The 23,732-nt window shown below is 54.7% G+C and overlaps 1 protein-coding gene across 7 annotated transcripts in view; it reads left to right on the forward strand.

The window, feature by feature from the left end:
* The window catches only part of LOC134339037 (myosin-10-like), a 277,554-nt gene that overhangs the window by 156,561 nt on the left and 97,261 nt on the right, over window positions 1-23,732 (forward strand). For all 7 annotated transcript variants that reach the window (XM_063035301.1, XM_063035302.1, XM_063035305.1 and 4 more), the window contains 3 exons: window positions 15,248-15,419; window positions 17,594-17,806; window positions 18,611-18,755. In XM_063035301.1, the coding sequence (XP_062891371.1) occupies window positions 15,248-15,419; window positions 17,594-17,806; window positions 18,611-18,755 (530 nt within the window). The remainder of the gene's footprint in view (window positions 1-15,247; window positions 15,420-17,593; window positions 17,807-18,610; window positions 18,756-23,732) is intronic.

The raw sequence follows: 23,732 nt of genomic DNA on the forward strand, positions 1-23,732 counted from the left end.
CCCACTCCCCTGGGATGTAACACTCCTCACTCTGTCCCCACTCCCTGGGTGGGAACACTCACCCTTCCCTCTCCACACCCCTGGGGGGGTGTAACACTACCCCCTCTTTCCCCACTCCCCTGGGGGATAACACTCCCCTCTCTGTCCCCACTCCCAGGGTGGGAACACTCACTCCACCCTCTCCACTCCGCTGGGATGTAATACTCCCCCCACCCTCCCCATTCCCATGGGTGATAACACTCCCCTCTCTGTTCCCACTCCCTGGGTGGAAACACTCACCCCTCCCTCCCCACTCCCCTGGTGGTAACACTCCCCCCACCCTCCCCACTCCCCCGGGTGGTAACACTCCTCCCTCCATCCCCACTCCTCTGGGTGGGAACACTCACCCTCCCCACTCCCTTGGGTGGTAACACTCCCCTCTCCGTCCCCACTTCCCTGGAGGATAACACTCCCCTCTCTGTCCCCACTCCCTGGGTGGGAACACTCACCCCTCCCTCCCCAGTCCCCTGGGGGTAACACTCCCCACTCCCCTGGGGGGTAACATTCCCCTCTCTGTCCCCACTCCCTGCGTGGGAACACTTACCCCTCCGACCCACTCCCCTGGGGGGGGTAACACTCCCCCCACCCTCCCCACTCCCCCGGGTGGTAACACTCCTCCCTCCCTCCCCACTCCTCTGGGTGGGAACACTCCCCCTCCCCACTCCCTTGGGTGGTAACACTCTCCTCTCCGTCCCCACTCCCTGGGTGGGAACACTCGCCCCTCCCTCCCCACTCCCCTGGGGGATAACCCTCCCCTCTCTGTCCCCACTCCCTGGGTGGGAACACTCACCCCTCCCTACCCACACCCCTGGGGGGTAACACTCCCCTCTCTGTCCCCACTCCCTGGGTGGGAACACTCACCCCTCCCTCCCCACTCCCCCGGGTGGTAACTCTCCTCCCTCCATTCCCACTCCTCTGGGTGGGAACACTCACCCTCCCCACTCCCTTGGGTGGTAACACTCCCCTCTCCGTCCCCACTCCCCTGGGGGATAACACACCCCTCTCTGTCCCCACTCCCTGGGTGGGAACACTCCCCCCTCCCTCCCCATTCCCCTGGGTGGTAACACTCCCCCCTCCCTCCCCACTCCCCTGGGGGGTAACACTCCCCTCTCTGTCCCCACTCCCTGGGTGTGAACACTCCCCCTCCCTCCCCACTCCCCTGGGGGATAACACTCCCCTCTCTGTCCCCACTCCCTGGGTGGGAACACTCACTCCTCCCTCCCCACTCCCCTGGGGGTTAACACTCCTCCCACCCTCCCCACTCCCCCGGGTGGTAACACTCCTCCCTCCGTCCCCACTCCTCTGGGTGGGAACACTCCCCCTCCCCACTCCCTTGGGTGGTAACACTCCCCTCTCCGTCCCCACTCCCTGGGTGGGAACACTTGCCCCTCCTTCCCCACTCCCCTGGGGGATAACACTCCCCTCTCTGTCCCCACTCCCTGGGTGGGAACACTCACCCATCCCTACCCACACCCCTGGGGGGTAACACTCCCTTCTCTGTCCCCACTCCCTGGGTGGGAACACTCACCCCTCCCTCCCCACTCCCCTGGGGGTAACACTCCCCCCAACCTCCCCACTCCCCTGGGGGGTAACATTCCCCTCTCTGTCCCCACTCCCTAGGTGGGAACACTCACCCCTCCCTCCCCACTCCCCTGGGGGATAACACTCCCCTCTCTGTCCCCACTCCCTGGGTGGGAACACTCCTCCCTCCCTCCCCACTCCCTTGGGGGGTAACACTCCCCTCTCTGTCCCCACTCCCTGGGTGGGAACACTCACCCCTCCCTCCCCACTCCCCTGAGGGGTAACACTCCCCCCTCCCTCCCCACTCCCTGGGTGGGAACACTCCCCCCTCCCTCCCCACTCCCCTGGGGGTTAACACTCCCCCCTCCCTCCCCACTCCCCTGGGGGATAACACTCCCCTCTCTGTCCCCACTCCCTGGGTGGGAACACTTACCCCTCCCTCCCCACTCCCCTGGGGGGGGGTAACACTCCTCCCACCCTCCCTACTCCCCCGGGTGGTAACACTCCTCCCTCCCTCCCCACTCCTCTGGGTGGGAACACTCCCCCTCCCCACTCCCTTGGGTGGTAACACTCCCCTCTCCGTCCCCACTCCCTGGGTGGGAACACTTGCCCCTCCTTCCCCACTCCCCTGGGGGATAACACTCCCCTCTCTGTCCCCACTCCCTGGGTGGGAACACTCACCCATCCCTACCCACACCCCTGGGGGGTAACACTCCCCTCTCTGTCCCCACTCCCTGGGTGGGAACACTCACCCCTCCCTCCCCACTCCCCTGGGGGTAACACTCCCCCCAACCTCCCCACTCCCCTGGGGGTTAACATTCCCCTCTCTGTCCCCACTCCCTAGGTGGGAACACTCACCCCTCCCTCCCCACTCCCCTGGGGGATAACACTCCCCTCTCTGTCCCCACTCCCTGGGTGGGAACACTCCTCCCTCCCTCCCCACTCCCTTGGGGGGTAACACGCCCCTCTCTGTCCCCACTCCCTGGGTGGGAACACTCCTCCCTCCCTCCCCACTCCCTTGGGGGGTAACACTCCCCTCTCTGTCCCCACTCCCTGGTTGGGAACACTCACCCCACCCTCCCCACTCCCCTAAGGAGTAACACTCCCCCCTCCCTCCCCACTCCCCTGGGGGGTAACACTCCCCTCTCTGTCCCCACTCCCTGGGTGGGAACACTCATGCCTCCCTCCCCACTCCCCTGGGGGTTAACACTCCCCTCTCTGTCCCCACTCCCTGGGTCGGAACACTCACCCCTCCCTCCCCACTCCCCTGAGGGGTAACACTCCCCCCTCCTTCCCCAGTCCCTGGGGGGGGCTAACACTCCCCCCCTCCCTCCCCACTCCCCTGGGGTGTAACACTCCCCTCTCTGTCCCTACTCCCTGGGTGGGAACACTCACCTTTCCCTCTCCACACCCCTGGGGGGGTAACACTCCCGCCTCCTTCCCCATTCCCCAGGGGTGTAACACTCCCCTCTCTGTCCCCACTCCCTGGGTGGGAACACTCACCCTTCCCTCCCCACTCCCCTGGGGGGTAACATTCTCCCCACCATCCCCACTCCCCTGGGTGGTAACACTTCTCCCTCTCCACTCCCCTGGGAGATAACACTCCCCTCTCTGTCCCCCTCCCTGGGTGGGAACACTCACCCTTCCCTCCCCACTCCCCTCAGGGGTAACACTCCCCTCTCTGTCCCCACTCCCCTGGGGGATAACACTTCCCTCTCTGTCCCCACTCCCTGGGTGGGAACACTCACCCCACCCTCCCCAGTCCCCTGGGGGTTAACACTCCCCTCTCTGTCCCCACTCCCTGGGTGGGAACACTCACGCCTCCCTCCCCACTCCCCTGGGGGATAACACTCCTCTCTCTGTCCCTACTCCCTGGGTGGGAACACTCACCGCTCCCTCCCCACTCCCCTGAGGGGTAACACTCCCCCCTCCCTCCCCACTCCCCTGGGGTGTAACACTCCCCTCTCTGTCCCCACTCCCTGGGTGGGAACACTCACCCTTCCGTCCCCACTCCCCTGGGGGGTAACATTCCCCCCACCAGCCCCACTCCCCTGGGTGGTAACACTCCTCCCTCTCCACTCCCCTGGGGGATAACACTCCCCTCTCTGTCCCCCTCCCTGGGTGGAAACACTCACCCTTCCCCCCCTCACTCCCCTGGGGGGTAACACTCCCCTCTCTGTCCCCACTCCCTGGGTGTGAACACTCACCCTTCCCTCCCCACTCCCCTGGGGGGTAACACTCCCCCCACCCTCCCCACTCCCCCGGGTGGTAACACTCCTCCCTCCCCACTCCCCGGTGGGATAACACTCCCCTCTCTGTCCCCACTCCCTGGTGGAAACACTCCCCCCTCCCCACTCCCCTGGGGGATAACACTCCCCTCTCTGTCCCCACTCCCTGGGTGGGAACACTCACCCCTCCCTCGCCACTCCCCGGGGGGGGGTAACACTACCCTCTCTGTCCCCACTCCCTGGGTGGGAACACTCACCCCTCCCTCGTCACTCCCCTGGGTGGTAACACTCCCCCCACCCTCCCCACTTCCTGGGTGGTAATACTCCCCCCTCCCTCCCCACTCCCCTGGGTGATAACACTCCCCTCTCTGTCCCCACTCCCTGAGTGGGAACAGTCACCCCTCCCTCCCCACTCCCCTGGGTGGTAACACTCCCTTCTCTGTCCCCACTCCCTGGGTGGGAACACTCACCCCTCCCTCCCCACTCCCCTGGGGGTAACACTCCCCCCAACCTCCCCACTCCCCTGGGGGGTAACATTCCCCTCTCTGTCCCCACTCCCTGGGTGGGAACACTCACCCCTCCCTCCCCACTCCCCTGGGGGATAACACTCCCCTCTCTGTCCCCACTCCCTGGGTGGGAACACTCCTCCCTCCCTCCCCACTCCCTTGGGGGGTAACACTCCCCTCTCTGTCCCCACTCCCTGGGTGGGAACACTCACCCCTCCCTCCCCACTCCCCTGAGGGGTAACACTCCCCCCTCCCTCCCCACTCCCTGGGTGGGAACACTCCCCCCTCCCTCCCCACTCCCCTGGGGGTTAACACTCCCCCCTCCCTCCCCACTCCCCTGGGGGATAACACTCCCCTCTCTGTCCCCACTCCCTGGGTGGGAACACTTACCCCTCCCTCCCCACTCCCCTGGGGGGGGGTAACACTCCTCCCACCCTCCCTACTCCCCCGGGTGGTAACACTCCTCCCTCCCTCCCCACTCCTCTGGGTGGGAACACTCCCCCTCCCCACTCCCTTGGGTGGTAACACTCCCCTCTCCGTCCCCACTCCCTGGGTGGGAACACTTGCCCCTCCTTCCCCACTCCCCTGGGGGATAACACTCCCCTCTCTGTCCCCACTCCCTGGGTGGGAACATTCACCCATCCCTACCCACACCCCTGGGGGGTAACACTCCCCTCTCTGTCCCCACTCCCTGGGTGGGAACACTCACCCCTCCCTCCCCACTCCCCTGGGGGTAACACTCCCCCCAACCTCCCCACTCCCCTGGGGGTTAACATTCCCCTCTCTGTTCCCACTCCCTAGGTGGGAACACTCACCCCTCCCTCCCCACTCCCCTGGGGGATAACACTCCCCTCTCTGTCCCCACTCCCTGGGTGGGAACACTCCTCCCTCCCTCCCCACTCCCTTGGGGGGTAACACGCCCCTCTCTGTCCCCACTCCCTGGGTGGGAACACTCCTCCCTCCCTCCCCACTCCCTTGGGGGGTAACACTCCCCTCTCTGTCCCCACTCCCTGGTTGGGAACACTCACCCCACCCTCCCCACTCCCCTAAGGAGTAACACTCCCCCCTCCCTCCCCACTCCCCTGGGGGGTAACACTCCCCTCTCTGTCCCCACTCCCTGGGTGGGAACACTCATGCCTCCCTCCCCACTCCCCTGGGGGTTAACACTCCCCTCTCTGTCCCCACTCCCTGGGTCGGAACACTCACCCCTCCCTCCCCACTCCCCTGAGGGGTAACACTCCCCCCTCCTTCCCCAGTCCCTGGGGGGGCTAACACTCCCCCCCTCCCTCCCCACTCCCCTGGGGTGTAACACTCCCCTCTCTGTCCCTACTCCCTGGGTGGGAACACTCACCTTTCCCTCTCCACACCCCTGGGGGGGTAACACTCCCGCCTCCTTCCCCATTCCCCAGGGGTGTAACACTCCCCTCTCTGTCCCCACTCCCTGGGTGGGAACACTCACCCTTCCCTCCCCACTCCCCTGGGGGGTAACATTCTCCCCACCATCCCCACTCCCCTGGGTGGTAACACTTCTCCCTCTCCACTCCCCTGGGAGATAACACTCCCCTCTCTGTCCCCCTCCCTGGGTGGGAACACTCACCCTTCCCTCCCCACTCCCCTCAGGGGTAACACTCCCCTCTCTGTCCCCACTCCCCTGGGGGATAACACTTCCCTCTCTGTCCCCACTCCCTGGGTGGGAACACTCACCCCACCCTCCCCAGTCCCCTGGGGGTTAACACTCCCCTCTCTGTCCCCACTCCCTGGGTGGGAACACTCACGCCTCCCTCCCCACTCCCCTGGGGGATAACACTCCTCTCTCTGTCCCTACTCCCTGGGTGGGAACACTCACCGCTCCCTCCCCACTCCCCTGAGGGGTAACACTCCCCCCTCCCTCCCCACTCCCCTGGGGTGTAACACTCCCCTCTCTGTCCCCACTCCCTGGGTGGGAACACTCACCCTTCCGTCCCCACTCCCCTGGGGGGTAACATTCCCCCCACCAGCCCCACTCCCCTGGGTGGTAACACTCCTCCCTCTCCACTCCCCTGGGGGATAACACTCCCCTCTCTGTCCCCCTCCCTGGGTGGAAACACTCACCCTTCCCCCCCTCACTCCCCTGGGGGGTAACACTCCCCTCTCTGTCCCCACTCCCTGGGTGTGAACACTCACCCTTCCCTCCCCACTCCCCTGGGGGGTAACACTCCCCCCACCCTCCCCACACCCCCGGGTGGTAACACTCCTCCCTCCCCACTCCCCGGTGGGATAACACTCCCCTCTCTGTCCCCACTCCCTGGTGGAAACACTCCCCCCTCCCCACTCCCCTGGGGGATAACACTCCCCTCTCTGTCCCCACTCCCTGGGTGGGAACACTCACCCCTCCCTCGCCACTCCCCGGGGGGGGTAACACTACCCTCTCTGTCCCCACTCCCTGGGTGGGAACACTCACCCCTCCCTCGTCACTCCCCTGGGTGGTAACACTCCCCCCACCCTCCCCACTTCCTGGGTGGTAATACTCCCCCCTCCCTCCCCACTCCCCTGGGTGATAACACTCCCCTCTCTGTCCCCACTCCCTGAGTGGGAACAGTCACCCCTCCCTCCCCACTCCCCTGGGTGGTAACACTCTTCCCTCCCTCCCCACTCCCCTGGGTGGTAACAGTCCCCTCTCTGTCCCCACTCCCTGGGTGGGAACACTCACCTCTCCCTCCCCACTCCCCTGAGGGGTAACACTCCTCCCTTCCCCACTCCCTGGGTGGTAACACTCCCCCCTCCCTCCCCACTCCCCTGGGTGGTAACACTCCTCCCTCCTCCCTCCCCACTCCCCTGGGTGGTAACACTCCGTCCTCCCCTGGGTGGGATTGGTCTGTACACACAGAATCCGCCTGTCACCCTTCCAGTGTCCACGGGTCAGGAGTGCACCTCAGTCTTTACGGTCTGGTCTGGTGCAGTATTCTCTCACAATGTATGAAAGCTACAGCAAGCTGTAAAGGTTGTTGGCTGCAGTTCTGTAGTCTATCTGTATGCGTACAGTGAAAGAAGCACGGGTAAAATCATTGCGGACGCTCCCCAAAGTGTCTTTTCCCTTCTGGAAAGCGCTAGAGGGCTGTTTCAAATCGTCCATCATCGTCCCTGTACCTAAGGAAACCACGCCTCAACGACTGGCGCCCTGTCGCTGTCACCTCAATGATAAACAAATACTTTGAGAGGCTGGCCAAGGACTACATCTGCAGCGTGCTGCCACCCACACCGGACCCCTACAATTCACCTACCGATGATGCTATAGCCACAGCACTACACGCCGTCCTCACTCACCTGGAGAAGAGGGATGCTTACGTTAGAATGCTGTTCCTGGAGTACAGTTCGGTATTGAACACCATCATTTCCTCCAGACTTGACAGGGAGCTCAGAGTGCTCGGCCTAAACTCCACCTTGTGCAACTGGATCCCAGACTCCCTGTTGGGTCACCAACAGGTGGTAAGGACAGGCTCCCTCACCTCTGCCCCTCTGACCCTCCACACAGGTGTCCCTCCAAGGTTGTGTTCTGAATCTCCTTCTCTGCTCCCTTTACACCCACGACTGTACTGTCACACACAGCTCCAACCTGCTGATCAGATTCACAGATAACATGATATTGATCGTCTTTATATCTACCGGTGATGAGACAGCCTCCCGAGGAGAGTTTAACACCCTGACACAGTGGTTCCAGGATAACAACCTCTCCCTCAATGCCAAAAAAACAAAAGAGCTGATTGTGGATTGCAGGTGGAATGGAGACAGGTTCGGTCTGATCAACATCAATGGGTCTGCAGTTGGGAGGGTGAGTAGTTTCAACTTCCTCGGTATACACATCACCGATGATCTCACCTGGACTGTACACACCGGCTTTGTGGCAAAGAAAGCACTACAGTGTCTCTTCCACCTCAGACAACTGAAGAAGTTCTGCGTGGGCCCCCAAATCCTCAAGACCTTCTACAGGGGCACCATCGACAGCATCCTGACTGGCTGTATTACTGCCTGGTATGGAATCTGCACCAAACTTGATCGCTGGGCACTGCAGAGAGTGGTACAGACAAGCCCAGCGCATCTGTGGATGTGAACCTCCCTCCACTGAGGACATTTACAGCAGCAGGTGCAGAAAGAAGGCCTGGAAGATCATCAGGGACACCAGTCACCCCCACCATAAACTGTTTCAGCTGCTTCTGTCTAACAGTGGTACCTCAGTATTACAGCCAGGACCAACAGGCTAAGGGACAGCCTCTTTCTACCAGCCATTAGTCTTTTAGATTTACATGTCTGTACATTGCAAAGGACTCAAAACACAAAGATTTTTACTCACTCACATTATGGGATGGATGTAAGATTTAAATAAATTCTAATTCTAATTCAAACAAAAATGTCACACCATTATTGAAAGTTTCTTTTCCCAGGCAATTAATCTGATCAACCATTCTAGTTGTCCACCCCAGCCCCCTCTATCTATCGTTCCCCTCACTTGACTGCACAGTAAACACTTTAAATTACTTGTTATCCTGCTGTTTATGTTGGAAATACATGCTGGCATTTATGTGTTTGTGCACGTTTTATTCTATATTTGTACCTTAACCTCGAAGGTTTTTTTCTAAATTACTTCTTGTTGAATGTTGCTTTCTGGTGCATTCATGTCCTCACTGACACACCACAACATGTAAATGTTGAGAACTCCGTCGGTCGGGGTCGACAATAGTGTTGCATGCCAGCTGTCTGCATGATACACAAACCAGGGCAGTACAATAGATTAGATTAGATTAGATTATGAGGACATTCAGTCCTCGTTTATTGTCATTTAGAAATGCATGCATTAGAAACTGATACAATGTTCCTCCAGATAGATATCACAGAAACACAGGACAAACCAAGACTAAAACTGACATAACCACATAATTATAACGTATAGTTACAACAGTGCAAAGCAATACCATAATTTGATAAAGAACAGACCATGGGCACGGTAAAAAAAAGTCTCAAGTCCCGATAGCCCATCACCTCACGCAGATGGTAGAAGGGAGAAACTCTCCCTGCCATGAACCTCCAAGCACCGCAAACTTGCTGATGCATTGGAGCACCCGACCGCAGCCGACCCTGAGTCCATCCGAAAACTTCGAGCCTCCGACACCGAGCACCATCTCTGCCGAGCACTTCAACCCCGCCCCAGCCGCCGAGCAACAAGCAAAGCTGAGGACTCGGGGCCTTCTCCGCTGGAGATTCTGGATCACACAGTAGCAGCGGCAGCAAAACAGGCATTTCAGAAATTTCTCCAGATGTTCCTCCATACGCTCACATCTGGCTCCATCAAATCAGGATTGTGCACGGCACCCTACTTGACAGATAACAGATATCATTCACCGGAGTGGCCGCGTCACAATCTCCGTCAGCACAGGAGCACCAGAGGGAGAGCAGGCTCATCAGATCAATCAAAAGGAATGACGGAGACCAATACAGTTTGGCACCAGTGGTGTTGCAGGAGTTACCAGTCAGCATTGACCTCGACGAAGGACACGGCAGGAGAGGTAGAATTCACAGAGGATGAGGCATTCTCCACCCAGCATCTTGTCGACGGTTGTACAGTCACTGGAAAATAAAATTGTCGATCTCAGGGCAAGGCTGCAGTATCAGAGGCAGATGAGACCGATCTCAGCTGTTTGTTGTGTTAAATGTGGATGCTCTGATGGAGTGATTTGGCCAGAAGGTTTTCGATTTTCAGAATGGGTCGAACCGTGATCTCTGGTAAGGAAAAAGGTGGCAGCGTCTATTCTCGTTGGTGTTTGGATGAGAAGGTAATGTCGACATCTTGTTCCTTCACTTAGAGCAATGAATGATTAAACGTAGACCATTCTACTTGCCTCGGGAGTTCTCATCCATGATCCTGACTGCAGATTACGTAACACCAACAGCCGATTATAAGCAAGCTCCCACGAACCTGCACGATGCTCTCTCTAAGCAAGAAACTGCCCGTCCTGATGCATTTCAAATTATAGTTGGCGACTTTAACTAGGCCGGTTTGAAGAAAATACTGCACGTATCACCAGCACATAATATAGAAACATAGAAAACATACAGCACAATACAGACCCTTCGGCCCACAAAGTTGTGCCGAACATGTCCCTACCTTAGAAATTACTAGGCTTACCTATAGCCCTCTATTTTTCTAAGCTCCATGTACCTATCCAAAAGTTTCTTAAAAGACCTTATTGTATCCGCCTCCACCACCATTGCCGGCAGCCCATTCCACGCACTCACCACTCTCTGAGTAAAAAACTTACCCCTGACATCTCCTCTGTACCTACTCCCCAGCACCTTAAACCTGTGTCCACTTGTGGCAACCATTTCAGCCCTGGGACAAAGCCTTTCACTATTCACATGATCAATGCCTCTCATTATCGTATACACCTCTATCAGGTCACCTCTCATCCTCAGTCGCTCCAAGGAGAAAAGGCCGAATTCGCTCACCCTATTCTCATAAGGCGTGCTGCCCAATCTAGGCAACATCCTCTGCAAGTTGGATCATTTGGCTGTACTCCTGCTACCTGCGTACAGACAGAGCCTGAAGAGTAAGGCTCCAGAGATCACGACGGCCAAGAGGCTGAAGAACGGTTACGCGATTGCCTTGAGTCCGTGTGCAAGAACTCGTCTGAGGACCTGAATGACTACACCAGGGTCATTACGGACTTTATTAAAACAGCTGTGGATGAGGATGTCCCCGTGAAATCGTTCAAGGGTTTCCCCAATCAGAAGCCCTGCATGAACAATGAAATCCGGAATCTGCTGAGAGCCAGATCAGAGGCGTTCAAGTCTGGAGATCAAGAATGCTACAAGAGGCGCAGGTGTGATCTCCGGAGAGCCAACTCATGGGAAAAGTGGAGATTCCGGACGAGACTGGAATCAACGAGGGATGCTCGACGGCTGTGTCAGGATTTGAATGTCATAACCTCCTACAAAGCTGAACCTTGCAACATAGGGGACAGCAGAGCTTCACTTCCAGATGAGTCCAATGCCTTCGATGCTCACTTTGATCACTAGAACAGGGAGGAACCATCACACACCCCCTTGTCTCCCGATGATCCTTTGGTCTCAGTATCCAAAGATAATATGCGGAGTACCAGCAAGAGAGTGAATCCAAAGAAGGCATCCAGTCTGGACAGAGTACCTGGCCCCGTACTGAGGTCCTGTGCTGACCAACTGGTTGGTGTGTTCACGGGTATCTTCAACCTCTCGCCCCGGCAGTGTGAGGTACCCATCTGCTTGAAGCAGGCTTCATCCATGCCAGTGCCCAGGAAGAACTTGGCAACCTGTCTGAGTGACTATCACCCTGTGACACTTGCATCCTCAGTGAGGAAATGTTTTGAGAGGTTGGTGATGAAACATATCAGCTCCTGTCTGAATGTGACTTGGATCTGGACCAATTTGCCTACTGAAGCAACAGGTCCACAGCAGGTGCCATCTCATCGGCTCTTCACACAACCCTGCAACATCAGGACAGCAGAGATGCAAACATCAGGATGCTCCTTATCGATTCCAGCTCGGCATTTAACACCATCGTCTCCTCAAAGGTAACCAGTAAACTCTAAGACCTGGTCCTCACTACCCCCTTGTGCAATTGGATCCTGGATTTCCTCACTTGTAGACCCCAGTTAGTTTGGATTGACAAAAACAGTTTCACAATCTCCATCAGCACAGGAGCACCACAGGGACGTGTGCTTAGCCCCCTGCTCTGCTCACTTTATATCTATGACTGTGAGGTTAAGTACAGCTCAAGCACCACATACAAATTTGCTGACGACACCACTGTTGTGGGTTGTATCAAAGGGGGTGATGAATCAGCATACAGGAGAGAGATTGAAAACTTGGCTGTGGTGTCAAAGGAACTGAGGAACTGATTGTAGACTTCAGGAGAGGGAACCCAGAGGTCCTTGAGCCAGTAATCATCAGAGGATCAGGGGTGCAGACAGTCAGTAACTTTAAATTCCTGAGTGTCACCATCTCAGAGGACCTGTCCTGGACCCATCATTTAAATATTATTGTGAAGAAAGCACGACAGTGCCTTTACTTCCTCGGGAGTTTGCGGAGAATCGACAATTCATCGAAAACCTTGGCAAACTTTATCAATGTATGGTGAAAAGTGTGCTGACTGGCTGCTTTACGGCCTGGTATGGGGACACCAATGTCTTTGAGCAGATAATCCTACAAAAGGTAGTGGATTTGGCCCAGTACATCAGAGGTAAAACCTCCCAATCATTGAGCATATCTACGTAAAACATTGCCATAGGAAAGCAGCATCCATCTTCAAAGATCCTCACCACCCAGGCCAGGCTCTCTTCTCACTGCTGCCATCAGGTAGACGGTACAGGAGCCTCAGGACTCGCACCACCAGGTTCAAGAACAGTTACTACCCGTCAACCATCAGGCTTTTAAACAAAAGGGGATAGCTACACTCCTTTAAGGATTCTGTTAGCTTGTTCATTATTTATTGCTATTTATTTATATCTGCCTTTGCGCAGTTTGGTGACAGATCCTGTTTACAGATTTGCTAAGTACCTGCAGGAAAAGACTCTCAGGGTTGTATGTGGTGACAAGTATGTACTCTAATGATTTTACCTTGACTTTGACTTTTGATGTTAGAGACGCTTTTCCTTCAGGATTTACTCCCGAAGCCTTCCCAATGAGTGGGTATAGCTACAAGGCAGCAGAGATCAGAGTTTCCCTTCTAAATGAGCTGCCAGCCACAAATGACAAGCCCATCTGCCTAAAGCCACTGGTTTTACAGCACCACTCACCTGCCTTTGCCCCTTCTCCTGTCAGTAGAAATGGTTCCACCGGTCCCAGGGGTACATGGACGTGTTTCACTGAAAGTAGAGTCACAGGTAGACAGGAACCCTGGGGAGTGTTGTAGAACAGAGGGACCCAGGGGTACGTGAACATGTTTCACTGAAAGTGGTAGACACAGCGGTGAAAAGACATTTGCAACACTGGCCTTCACCAGTCAGGGCACTGAGTACAGGAGTTGGGACGTTATGTTGCAGTTGTACAAGACGTTGGTGGGATCACGCTTGGAGTATTGTGTTCAGTTCTTGTCACCCTGCTGCAGGAAAGATGCCATTGAGCTGGAAAGAGTGCAGAGGAGATTTACGAGGATGTTACCGGGGCTCAGGGACTGAGTTATGGAGAGAGGTTGGACAGGTTGGGACTTTATTCCTCGGAGTGTAGGAGACTGAGGGGGGCCTTACAGAGGTGTATAAAACCACGAGGGGCACAGATAGGGTGAATGTAATTATCTGGATAGACAGGGTCTGATTAGGCATAGTCAGCATGGATTTGTGCGTGGAAGGTCATGTTTGACAAATCTTACTGAATTTTTTGAAAGTTACTAGGAAAGTTGACCGAGGGTAAAGCGGTGGATGTTGTCTGTGTGGACTTCAGTAAGGCCTTTGACAAGGTTCCACACGGAAGGTTAGTTAGGAAGGTTCAATCGTTAGGTATTAATATTGAAGTAGTAAAATGGATTAAACAGTGGCTGGATGGGAGACGCCAGAGAGTAGTGGTGGATAACTATTTGTCAGATTGGAGGCCAGTGACTAGTGGTGTGCCTCAGGGATCTGTACTGGGTCCAGTGTTGTTTGTCATATACGTTAATGATCTGGATGATAGGGTGGTAAATTGGATGAGTAAGTATGCAGATGATACTAAGATAGGTGGAGTTGTGGATAATGAAGTAGGTTTTCAAAGCTTGCAGAGAGATTTAGACCAGTTAGAAGGGTGGGCTGAAAGCTGGCAGATGGAGTTTAATGCTGATAAATGTGAGGTGCTACATTTTGGTAGGACTAATCAAAATAGGACATACATGGTAAATTCTAGGGCATTGAAGAATACAGTAGAACAGAGAGATCTAGGAATAATGGTGCATAGTTCCCTGAAGGTGGAATCTCATGTGGACAGGGTGGTGAAGAAAGCTTTTGGTATGCTGGCCTTTATAAATCAGAGCATTGAGTATAGAAGTTGGGATGTAATGTTGAAATTGTACAAGGCATTGGTGAGGCCAAATTTGGAGTATTGTGTACAGTTTTGGTCATGAATTATAGGAAAAATGTCAACAAAATAGAGAGGGTACAGAGAAGATTTACGAGAACGTTACCTGGGTTTCATCACCTAAGTTACAGAGAAAGGTTGAACAAGTTCGGTCTTTATTCTTTGGAGCGTAGAAGGTTAAGGGGGGACTTGATAGAGGAATTTAAAATTATGAGGGGGATAGATAGAGTTGACATGGATAGGCTTTTTCCATTGAGAGTGGGGGAGATTCAAACAAGAGGACATGAGTTGAGAGTTAAAGGGCAAAAGTTTAGGGGTAACATGAGGGGGAACTTCTTTACTCAGAGAGTGGTAGCTGTGTGGAACGAGCTTCCAGCAGAAGTGGTTGAGGCAGGTTCGATGTTGTCGTTTAAAGTTAAATTGGATGACTATATGGACAGGAGAGGAATGGAGGTTATGGGCTGAGTGCAGATCAGTGGGACTAGGTGAGAGTAAGAGTTCGGCACGGACTAGAAGGGCCGAGATGCCCTGTTTCCGTGCTGTAATTGCTATATGGTTATATGGTCTTTTTCTCCAGGGCTGGGCAATTAAGAAGCAGAGGATACAGGTTTAAGGTGAGAGAGGAGGGAGATTCAACAGGGACATGAGCAACTTTTTCACCCAGAGAGTGGCCCATCTATGGAAGGAGCTGCCAGCGAAAGTGGCTGAGGCAGGTACATTAACAACATTTAAGAGGCCAGTGGACAGTTACACGGATAGGAAGCGTTCAGAGGGATACGGGGCAAACGTGGGCAGAAAGAGGATAAGCTGAAACGACTGTTTACGTGCTGTGTTGCTGTACAGTGCTCGGCCCAAGGGCAGCATTGGGAATGCATACCTGACGAGAATCTATATCCCGCACAGATCGTCTGAAGAAGGAGGAGAAGGGTAGACAGGAGCTAGAGAAGGCGAGGAGGAAGCTGGATGGTGAGTCGGCCGATCTGCAGGAACAGCTGGCTGAGACACAACAGCAGCTACAGGAGCTGAGGGTGCAAATCGTCAAGAAGGAGGAGGAACTTCAGACCTCGCTGTCCCGGTAAACAGTCAGAGAGAGGGACGAGGAGGGGTGGGGTGTCTGTACTGTCCCGGTAAACAGTCAGAGAGAGGGACGAGGAGGGGTGGGGTGTCTGCACTGTCCCGGTAACCCGTCACAGAGGGAGGGATGAGGAGGGGTGGGGTGTCTGCACTGTCCTGGTAACCCGTCACAGAGAGAGGGACGAGGAGGGGAGGGAGAGTCTGTACTGTCCCGGTAACCCGTCACAGAGGGAGGGACGAGGAGGGGTGGGGTGTCTGTACTGTCCCGGTAAACAGTCAGAGAGAGGGACGAGGAGGGGTGGGGTGTCTGCACTGTCCCGGTAACCCGTCACAGAGAGAGGGACGAGGAGGGGTGGGGTGTCTGCACTGTCCCGGTAACCCGTCACAGAGAGAGGGACGAGGAGGGGTGGGGTGTCTGCACTGTCCCGGTAACCCGTCACAGAGGGAGGGACGAGGAGGGGTGGGGTGTCTGTACTGTCCCGGTAAACAGTCAGAGAGAGGGACGAGGAGGGGTGGGGTGTCTGCACTGTCCCGGTAACCCGTCACAGAGGGAGGGACGAGGAGGGGTGGGGTGTCTGCACTGTCCCGGTAACCCGTCACAGAGGGAGGGACGAGGAGGGGTGGGGTGTCTGCACTGTCCCGGTAACCCGTCACAGAGGGAGGGACGAGGAGGGGTGGGGTGTCTGCACTGTCCCGGTAACCCGTCACAGAGAGAGGGACGAGGAGGGGTGGGGTGTCTGCACTGTCCCGGTAACCTGTCACAGAGAGAGGGACGAGGAGGGGTGGGGTGTCTGCACTGTCCCGGTAACCCGTCACAGAGAGAGGGACGAGGAGGGGTGGGGTGTCTGCACTGTCCCGGTAACCCGTCACAGAGAGAGGGACGAGGAGGGGTGGGGTGTCTGCATTGTCCCATAACCCATCACAGAGAGAGGAACGAGGAGGGGTGGGGTGTCTGTACTGTCCCGGTAACCCGTCACAGAGGGAGGGACGAGGAGGAGTGGGGTGTCTACATTGTCCCGGTAACCTGTCACAGAGGGAGGGACGAGGAGGGGTGGGGTGTCTGCACTGTCCCGGTAACCCGTCACAGAGAGAGGGAGAGTCTGTACTGTCCTGGTAACCCGTCACAGAGAGAGGGACGAGGAGGGGTGGGGTGTCTGTACTATCCCGGTAACCCGTCACAGAGGGAGGGATGAGGAGGGGTGGGGTGTCTGTATTGTCCCATAACCCATCACAGAGACAGAGAGAAAGAGAGATGGGGGATGGGGGAGAGAGAGAGTTTGCACTATCCTGGTAACCCATCAGAGAGAGAGAGAGATTGCGGGGGGGGGGGAGCGGAGGAAGGGGGAGAGAGAGGCACTGTCTTGGTAACCAGTCAGAGAGCGAGAAGAGGAAGGGAGGAGAGAGAGAGAGAGGGTCTACACTAACCCATCACAGAGAGGGAGAGAGATGGGGGTGCTGGTGGAAGGGAGAAGGGGGGAGAGAGAGTTTGCACTGTCCCGGTAACCCGTCACGGAGAGAGGGATGAAGAGGGGAGTGGGGGAGAGAGAGAGTTTGCACTGTTCCAGTAACCCATCACAGAGAGAGAAAGAGATGGGGGGCAGGGGGATGAGGAGGGGAAAGAGGGAGAGAGAGTTTGCACTTTCCTGGTAATCCATCACAGAGAGAGAGAGAGACAGAGGGGGTGGCAGCTGGGGGTAGGAGGGGAGTGGGGAGAGAAGGTCTGCGCTGTCCAGATAACCAGTCATAGAAAGAGGAACAAGGAGGGGCAAGGGTGTCTGCATTGTCCCAGTAACCCGTCACAGAGAGACGGTGGGGGGGAGAGAGAGTCTGCACTGTCCTGGTAGCCCGACACAAAGAGGGAGAGAGGGGAGGGCAAGGTGGAGTCCCTCACCTCTGTCTCCCTTCCATTCACCCTCCCCCTCTGTGTGACTCATTCTCCCCTACTCTCTCTCTCTCCCAATCTCTCCCCCCACACTCCTCACCCCGCACTCTCACACCCACCACACTCTCTGCTCATCTCTTGTTCCCCTCACTCTCTCTCCCCTCCTAATATTTCTCTTCTCCCTTTCTCCCACTCTACTCCCTCACCACACTCTCTCCCTTCCCTTTTCTGTCCCTTTCTCCCTCTCTCCTTCCCTCTCCCTCCATTCCTGCCCCACCCCTGCCGGGTGACAGGACGGATGAGGAGGTTGCACAAAGGAACGGGGCATTGAAATCGGTGCGCGAGCTGCAGGCCCAGCTATCTGAGGTGCAGGAGGACCTGGAGGCTGAGAGGTCCGTGCGCCTCAAAGCTGAGAAGCAGAAGCGGGACTTGAGCGAAGAGCTGGAGGCGCTGAAAACTGAGCTGGAGGACACACTGGACACCACTGCCGCCCAGCAGGAGCTCAGGTGGGGCTGCCGACGGGTATGCTGTACATAGTAACACGCATCAAAGTTGCTGGTGAACGCAGGACTCCTGACGAAGGGTCTCGGCCTGAAACGTCGACTGTACCTCTTCCTAGAGATGCTGCCTGGCCTGCTGTGTTCACCAGCAACTTTGATGTGTGTTGCTTGAATTTCCAGCATCTGCAGAATTCCTGTTGTTTACGCTGTACATAGTGTCAGTTATAGGGAGCTCACCCGATGCTGGACATTTTGTGCAGAATATGTGTTGTTTCCATCAAGGGACGGTCACCCTATAGTGGACATTATAGGACGGACACCCTTTGGCTGCAGTCATAGGAAGGTCACCCAGTGGTGGCCGTTAATATGGAAATTCCCAATATAGACATTTTGTATGAAGTTTCTATAATATCTATTGTGGGGTGGACCTGGTGGCTGCCATTTTTAGAAGGGCACTGGGTTTTACAATTATGGGAGAGACACCCAGTAGCTTCATTTACGGGAGGAACTCACAGTGGTGGACACCCAATGGATGCCGGTGGACAGGACAACAGCCATTATGTGCAGGTCACCCAGTGACTGCCATTATGGGAGGAACACGTGGTAGCAGCCATTATGAGCTCACTCAGTGGTAGCCATTTTGGGAAGGCCACCTGGTGGACACCTTTATGGGTGGGGCATGTTGGCCATCATTATGGGAAGGTCACCCAGTGGCAGCCATTTTGTGAGGGCTATCCAGGCGGGCACGCAATGGGGAGGGTTCCTCACGACTGAATATCTCACTGGAAACCCACCCCCTCCCCACCCCAGGACAAAGCGAGAACAGGAGGTGTCGGAGCTGAAGCGAGCCCTGGAGGAGGAGGGCCGCACCCACGAGGGGCAGATCCAGGACATGAGGACTCGGCATGCACAGGCTCTGGAGGAGCTCTCTGAGCAGTTGGAAAACGCCAAGAGGGTGAGAGGAAGCAGGGAGTGTGGGGAAGGGTTGGAGGGATCACTCTTTAATCATTACCACCATTCCTGTCCATGCCTGTCCCTCTCCATCCATCCCACCCGCTCTCTCTCTGTCCATCCCTCTCTCCCCATCCCTCCCTCTCTCCCCATCCCTCCCTCTCTCCCCATCCCTCCCTCTCTCCCCATCCATCCCTCTCTCCCCATCCCTCCCTCTCTCCCCATCCCTCCCTCTCTCCCCATCCCTCCCTCTCTCCCCATCCCTCCCTCTCTCCCCATCCATCCCTCTCTCCATCCATCCCTCCCTCTCTCCATCCATCCCTCCCTCTCTCTCCATCCCTCTCCACCTCTCTCTGTCTCTCTGTCTCTCTCCCCTTGCATCCCTCTCCCTCTCTCTCTCTCCATCCCTCCCTCTCTCTCTGTCCATCTCTCTCTCTCCGTTCATCCCTCTCCATCTCTCTCTCTGTCCATCCCTTCCCTCTCTCTCCATCCCTTCCCTCTCTCTCCATCCCTCCCTCTCTCTCCCTCCCTCCCTCTCTCTCCATCCCTCCCTCTCTCTCCATCCCTCCCTCTCTCTCCATCCCTCCCTCTCTCCATCCATCCCTCTCCATCTCTCTCTGTCTCTCTCCCCTTGCATCCCTCTCCCTCTCTCTCTCTCTCCATCCCTTCCCTCTCTCTCTCCATCCCTCTCCTTCTATCCCTCTCCATCTCTCTCCCTCTCTCTCCCATCCATCTGTTTCCTTCTGTTCCTCCCCCCTCTCTTTCCATCCCTGCATCCCACTCCCACTCTCTCTCCATCTGTCTCCGTCTCTCCTTCCATTTCCCTTGCACTCTCCATCTTCTCTCCATTAATCCTCTCTCTCTCCATCCCTTCCCTCTCCCTCTCTCTCTCCTTTCATTCATCTCTCTCTGTGTCCATCCCTCTTCCTTTCACTCTCTCTCTCCATCTCTCTTCCTCCCCCCTCTTTCTCCATCCCTCTCCCTCTTCCTCTCTCTTTCCATCCCTCTCTCCCTCCCCCAACCCCACTCCTTCTCCCAAACCCAGTCACTACCCACTCTCCCTCCCTTCACTCCCCATTCAACCTCCACCCCCTTTCTCCCTCAGCCTCTCTGAGCCCTCACCTCACCACCTTCTCCCACGGGGTTCTTGTTGATGGTGAAACTGGTTACAGTGAATCACAAATAGAATGTTTTATTCATTTAGTTCGAGATAGAGAGAACTGGTCTTTCTGGCCCAACCAGCTGCACTGGCCAGCCACCCACCAATTTAACCCTCGCGTAATCACGGGACATTTACAATCACCAATTCACCCTACTAAACCGGTGTGTCTTTGGACTGCGGGAGGAAACCGGAGCACCCGGAGGAAACCCACGTGACGAACTCCCAACTCTGAGCTGTAGTAGCATCACGCTACCTGCTCCAGCCCCGTGGGAATTGTGCTATGGATTTCAACTTAGATACGTGGGAGGTGATGCATTTTGGACAGTGAATGGCAGGGCACTGACGAGCGTTGTGGAACAGAGGGACTGGGAGTACAAGCCCACAGCTCACTGAAAGCGACCGCACCATTAGACACGGTGGTGAAGAATGCGTTCAGCACGCTGGCCGTCATCATTCAGGGCATCGAGTTCAGGAGTTGCAGTATGATTTCACACTTGTACAGGACGTTGGTGAGCCCGACTTGGAGTATGGTATTCAGTTTTCATCACTTTGTCACAGGAAAGACATTGTCAAGCTAGAGAGGATTTACGAGGATTTGGTCTGTCCTGAAGGGGCTGAGTTACAGGGAGAGGCTGGTCATGCTGGATCCTAGTTCGCTGGAAAGGTGATCTTATAAAGTTTATAATGCCATCAGGGGTTTGGATAAGGTGGTCAGTTACAGACGTTTCCCCTGTCAAAACCAGAGAGCACAGATACAAGATAAGAGGGGAGAGACTTATAAGAGACATGAGGGAAGTTTACACAGAGGAAGTTCTATATTTTGTGTCCTAATTGCTGTGTCTGTCTTCATGAATGACATCCCAATGATTCCAGATTGTTTAATGTCATTTCCAGTACACAAGTGTAAATGAGAACAAAATAATTGGTTCTCCAGCACAAAAAAACACAATAATATAAAGAACACAATAATAAAAAACAATTAATAACCTTAGCAGTATTGCTGAACAGAGGGATTTTGTTGTCTAAGATCATAGCTTCATAAAAGTGACTACACAGGTCGATAAGGTGGGTGAGAAAACTTATGGCATGCTGGCCTTTATTAGTAGAAGCATTGAGTTCAAAAGTCAGGAAGCTATGTTGCAACGGAGAGAGATGGACATTGTGTACGGGGAATGGAGAGAGATGGACATTGTGTACGGGGAATGGAGAGAGATGGACATTGTATGGGGAATGGAAGGAGATGGACATGGTGTATCGGGAATGAAGGGAGATGGACATTGTGTATGGGGAATGGTGGGAGATGGACATTGTGTATGGGGAATGGAGGGAGATGGACATTGTGTATGGGGAGTGGAGGGAGATGGACATTGCGTACGAGGAATGGAGGGAGATGGACATTGCGTACGGGGAATGGAGGGAGATGGACATTGCGTACGGGGAATGGAGGGAGATGGACATTGTGTACGGGGAATGGAGGGAGATGGACATTGTGTACGGGGAATGGAGGGAGATGGACATTGTGTACGGGGAATGGAGGGAGATGGACATTATGTATGGGGAATGGAGGGAGATGGACATTATGTACGGGGAATGGAAGGAGATGGATATTGCGTACGGGGAATGGAGGGAGATGGACATTGCGTACGGGGAATGGAGGGAGATGGACATTGTGTACGGGGAACGGAGGGAGATGGACATTGTGTACGGGGAACGGAGGGAGATGGACATTGTGTATGGGGAATGGAGGGAGATGGACATTGTGTACGGGGAATGGAGGAAGATGGATATTGTGTACGGGGAATGGGAAGATGGACATTGTGTATGGGGAATGGGGAGATAGACATTGTGTCCGGGAATGGGGAGATGGACATTGTGTACGGGGAATGGGGAGATGGGCATTGTGTACGGGGAATGGAGGGAGATGGACATTGTGTACGAGGAACAGAGGAAGATGGACATTGTGTACGGGGAACGGAGGGAGATGGACATTGTGTACGAGGAACAGAGGAAGATGGACATTGTGTACTGGGAATGGAGAGAGATGAACATTGTGTACAGGGAATGGAGTGTCACAGCTGCAGAAAAGGAGGAAGTCATGGAGGGATTGTCTACTGAGTCATTGTGGATGGAAGTCAGAAACAGGAAGGGGTCAATAACTCCAATGGGTGTTTTTTATAGACACTCCCAATGGTACAGAGTTATCGAGGGGCAGATACGGAGGTGGATTCTGGAACGGTGCAATAATAATAGGGTTGTTATGATGGGAGATTTTAACTTTCCTCATATTGACCGGCATCTACTTACAGCAAGCAGTTTAGATGGGGTGGAGTTTGATAGGTGTGTTCAGGAAGGTTTCCTGACGCAATATGTAGATAAGTCAATTAGAGGAGAGGTGGTACTTGATCTGGTACTGGGAAATGAACCTGGTCAGGGGTCAGATCTCTCAGTAGAAGAGCATTTTGGAAGTAGTGATCACAACTCTGTCTCCTTTACCATCCATAGCGCTGGAGAGGGATAGGAGCAGATAATTTGGGAGAACATTTAGGGGGAAATAAGATGCCATTAGGTAGGAATTTGGGAGCAGATGTTCTCGGGGAAATGCAAGTCAGAAATGTGGCGTTCTGCATAGGAATGTTCCATTGAGGCAGGGAAAGGATAGTAAGGTAAAAGAACCATGGTGTACAAAGCTTGTAGAAAATCTAGCTAAGAAAAGAAAAGCTTATGAAAGGTTCAAGAAACTAGGTACGGTTAGAGCTCTAGAAAATCACAAGGTTGCTAAGGAAGGAGCAATAGTGGGATAGTGGAAACGTGTGCAGAATCGGAGGAGGTAGCAGAGGTATTTAATGAATACTTTGCTTCAGTATTCACCAGGGAAAAGGATCTTTGTGGGGATGACTTACAGCAGACTGAAACGCTTGAGCATATGGACGTTAAGAAAGAGGATGTGCTGGAGCTGTTGAAAGGAATTAAGTTAGATGTCATCAGGACCGGACGAGATGTACCCTAGTCTACTGTGGGAAGCGAGGGAGGAGATTGCTGAGCCTCTGACGATGATCTTTGCATCATCAATTGGGAGAAGTACCAGAAGATTTGACCCGGCTGGTGGCATAGTGGCATCAATGTTGAACTTTGGGACGAAAGGTCCTGAGTTTGAATCCAGCCGGCTCCCCTGCACGCTTTCCATCCATGCTGGGTTACGAGCTGGTGATCTCTTTGGAAACTCACCCAGCAGAAGGCAATGGCAAACCACTGCTGTATGTTGCCTTGTACACGGTTCCCCACTACGTCAGAGAGGTGTGGAGGGAAATCGTCCGCTAACTGGAGAAACTCCAGATGCGACGTACCTTTCCTTCCCTTTTACTAGAAGATTGGAAGGTTGGAAATGTTGAAAGGGAGGAGAGATAACCAAGGAAATTATAGACCAGTGTGTCTTTCTTTAGTGGTGGGCAAGTTGTTGAAGAAGATCCTGAGATCTTGGAGAGACATAATCTGATTAGGGATAGTCAGCATGGCTTTGTAAAGGGCCTTACGAGCCTGATTGAATTCTTTGAGGATGTAACAAATCACGTTGATGAAGGTACAGCAATGGATGTAGTGTATATGGATTTCAGCAAGGCATTTAATAAGGTTCCCCTTGCGAGACTCATTCAGAAAGTAATGAGGCCTGGGATCCAAGGAGACCTTGCTTTGTGCATCCAGAATTGTCTTGCCCACAGAAGGCAAAGGGTGGTTGTCGATGGTTTGTATTCTGCATGGAGGTCAGTGACCAGTGGTGTTCCACAGGGGTCAGTTCTGGGATCCCTCCTCTTTGTGATTTTT

This window comes from Mobula hypostoma, chromosome 28 (assembly GCF_963921235.1).
Source record: "Mobula hypostoma chromosome 28, sMobHyp1.1, whole genome shotgun sequence".
Classification (NCBI taxonomy): Eukaryota; Metazoa; Chordata; class Chondrichthyes; order Myliobatiformes; family Myliobatidae; genus Mobula; species Mobula hypostoma.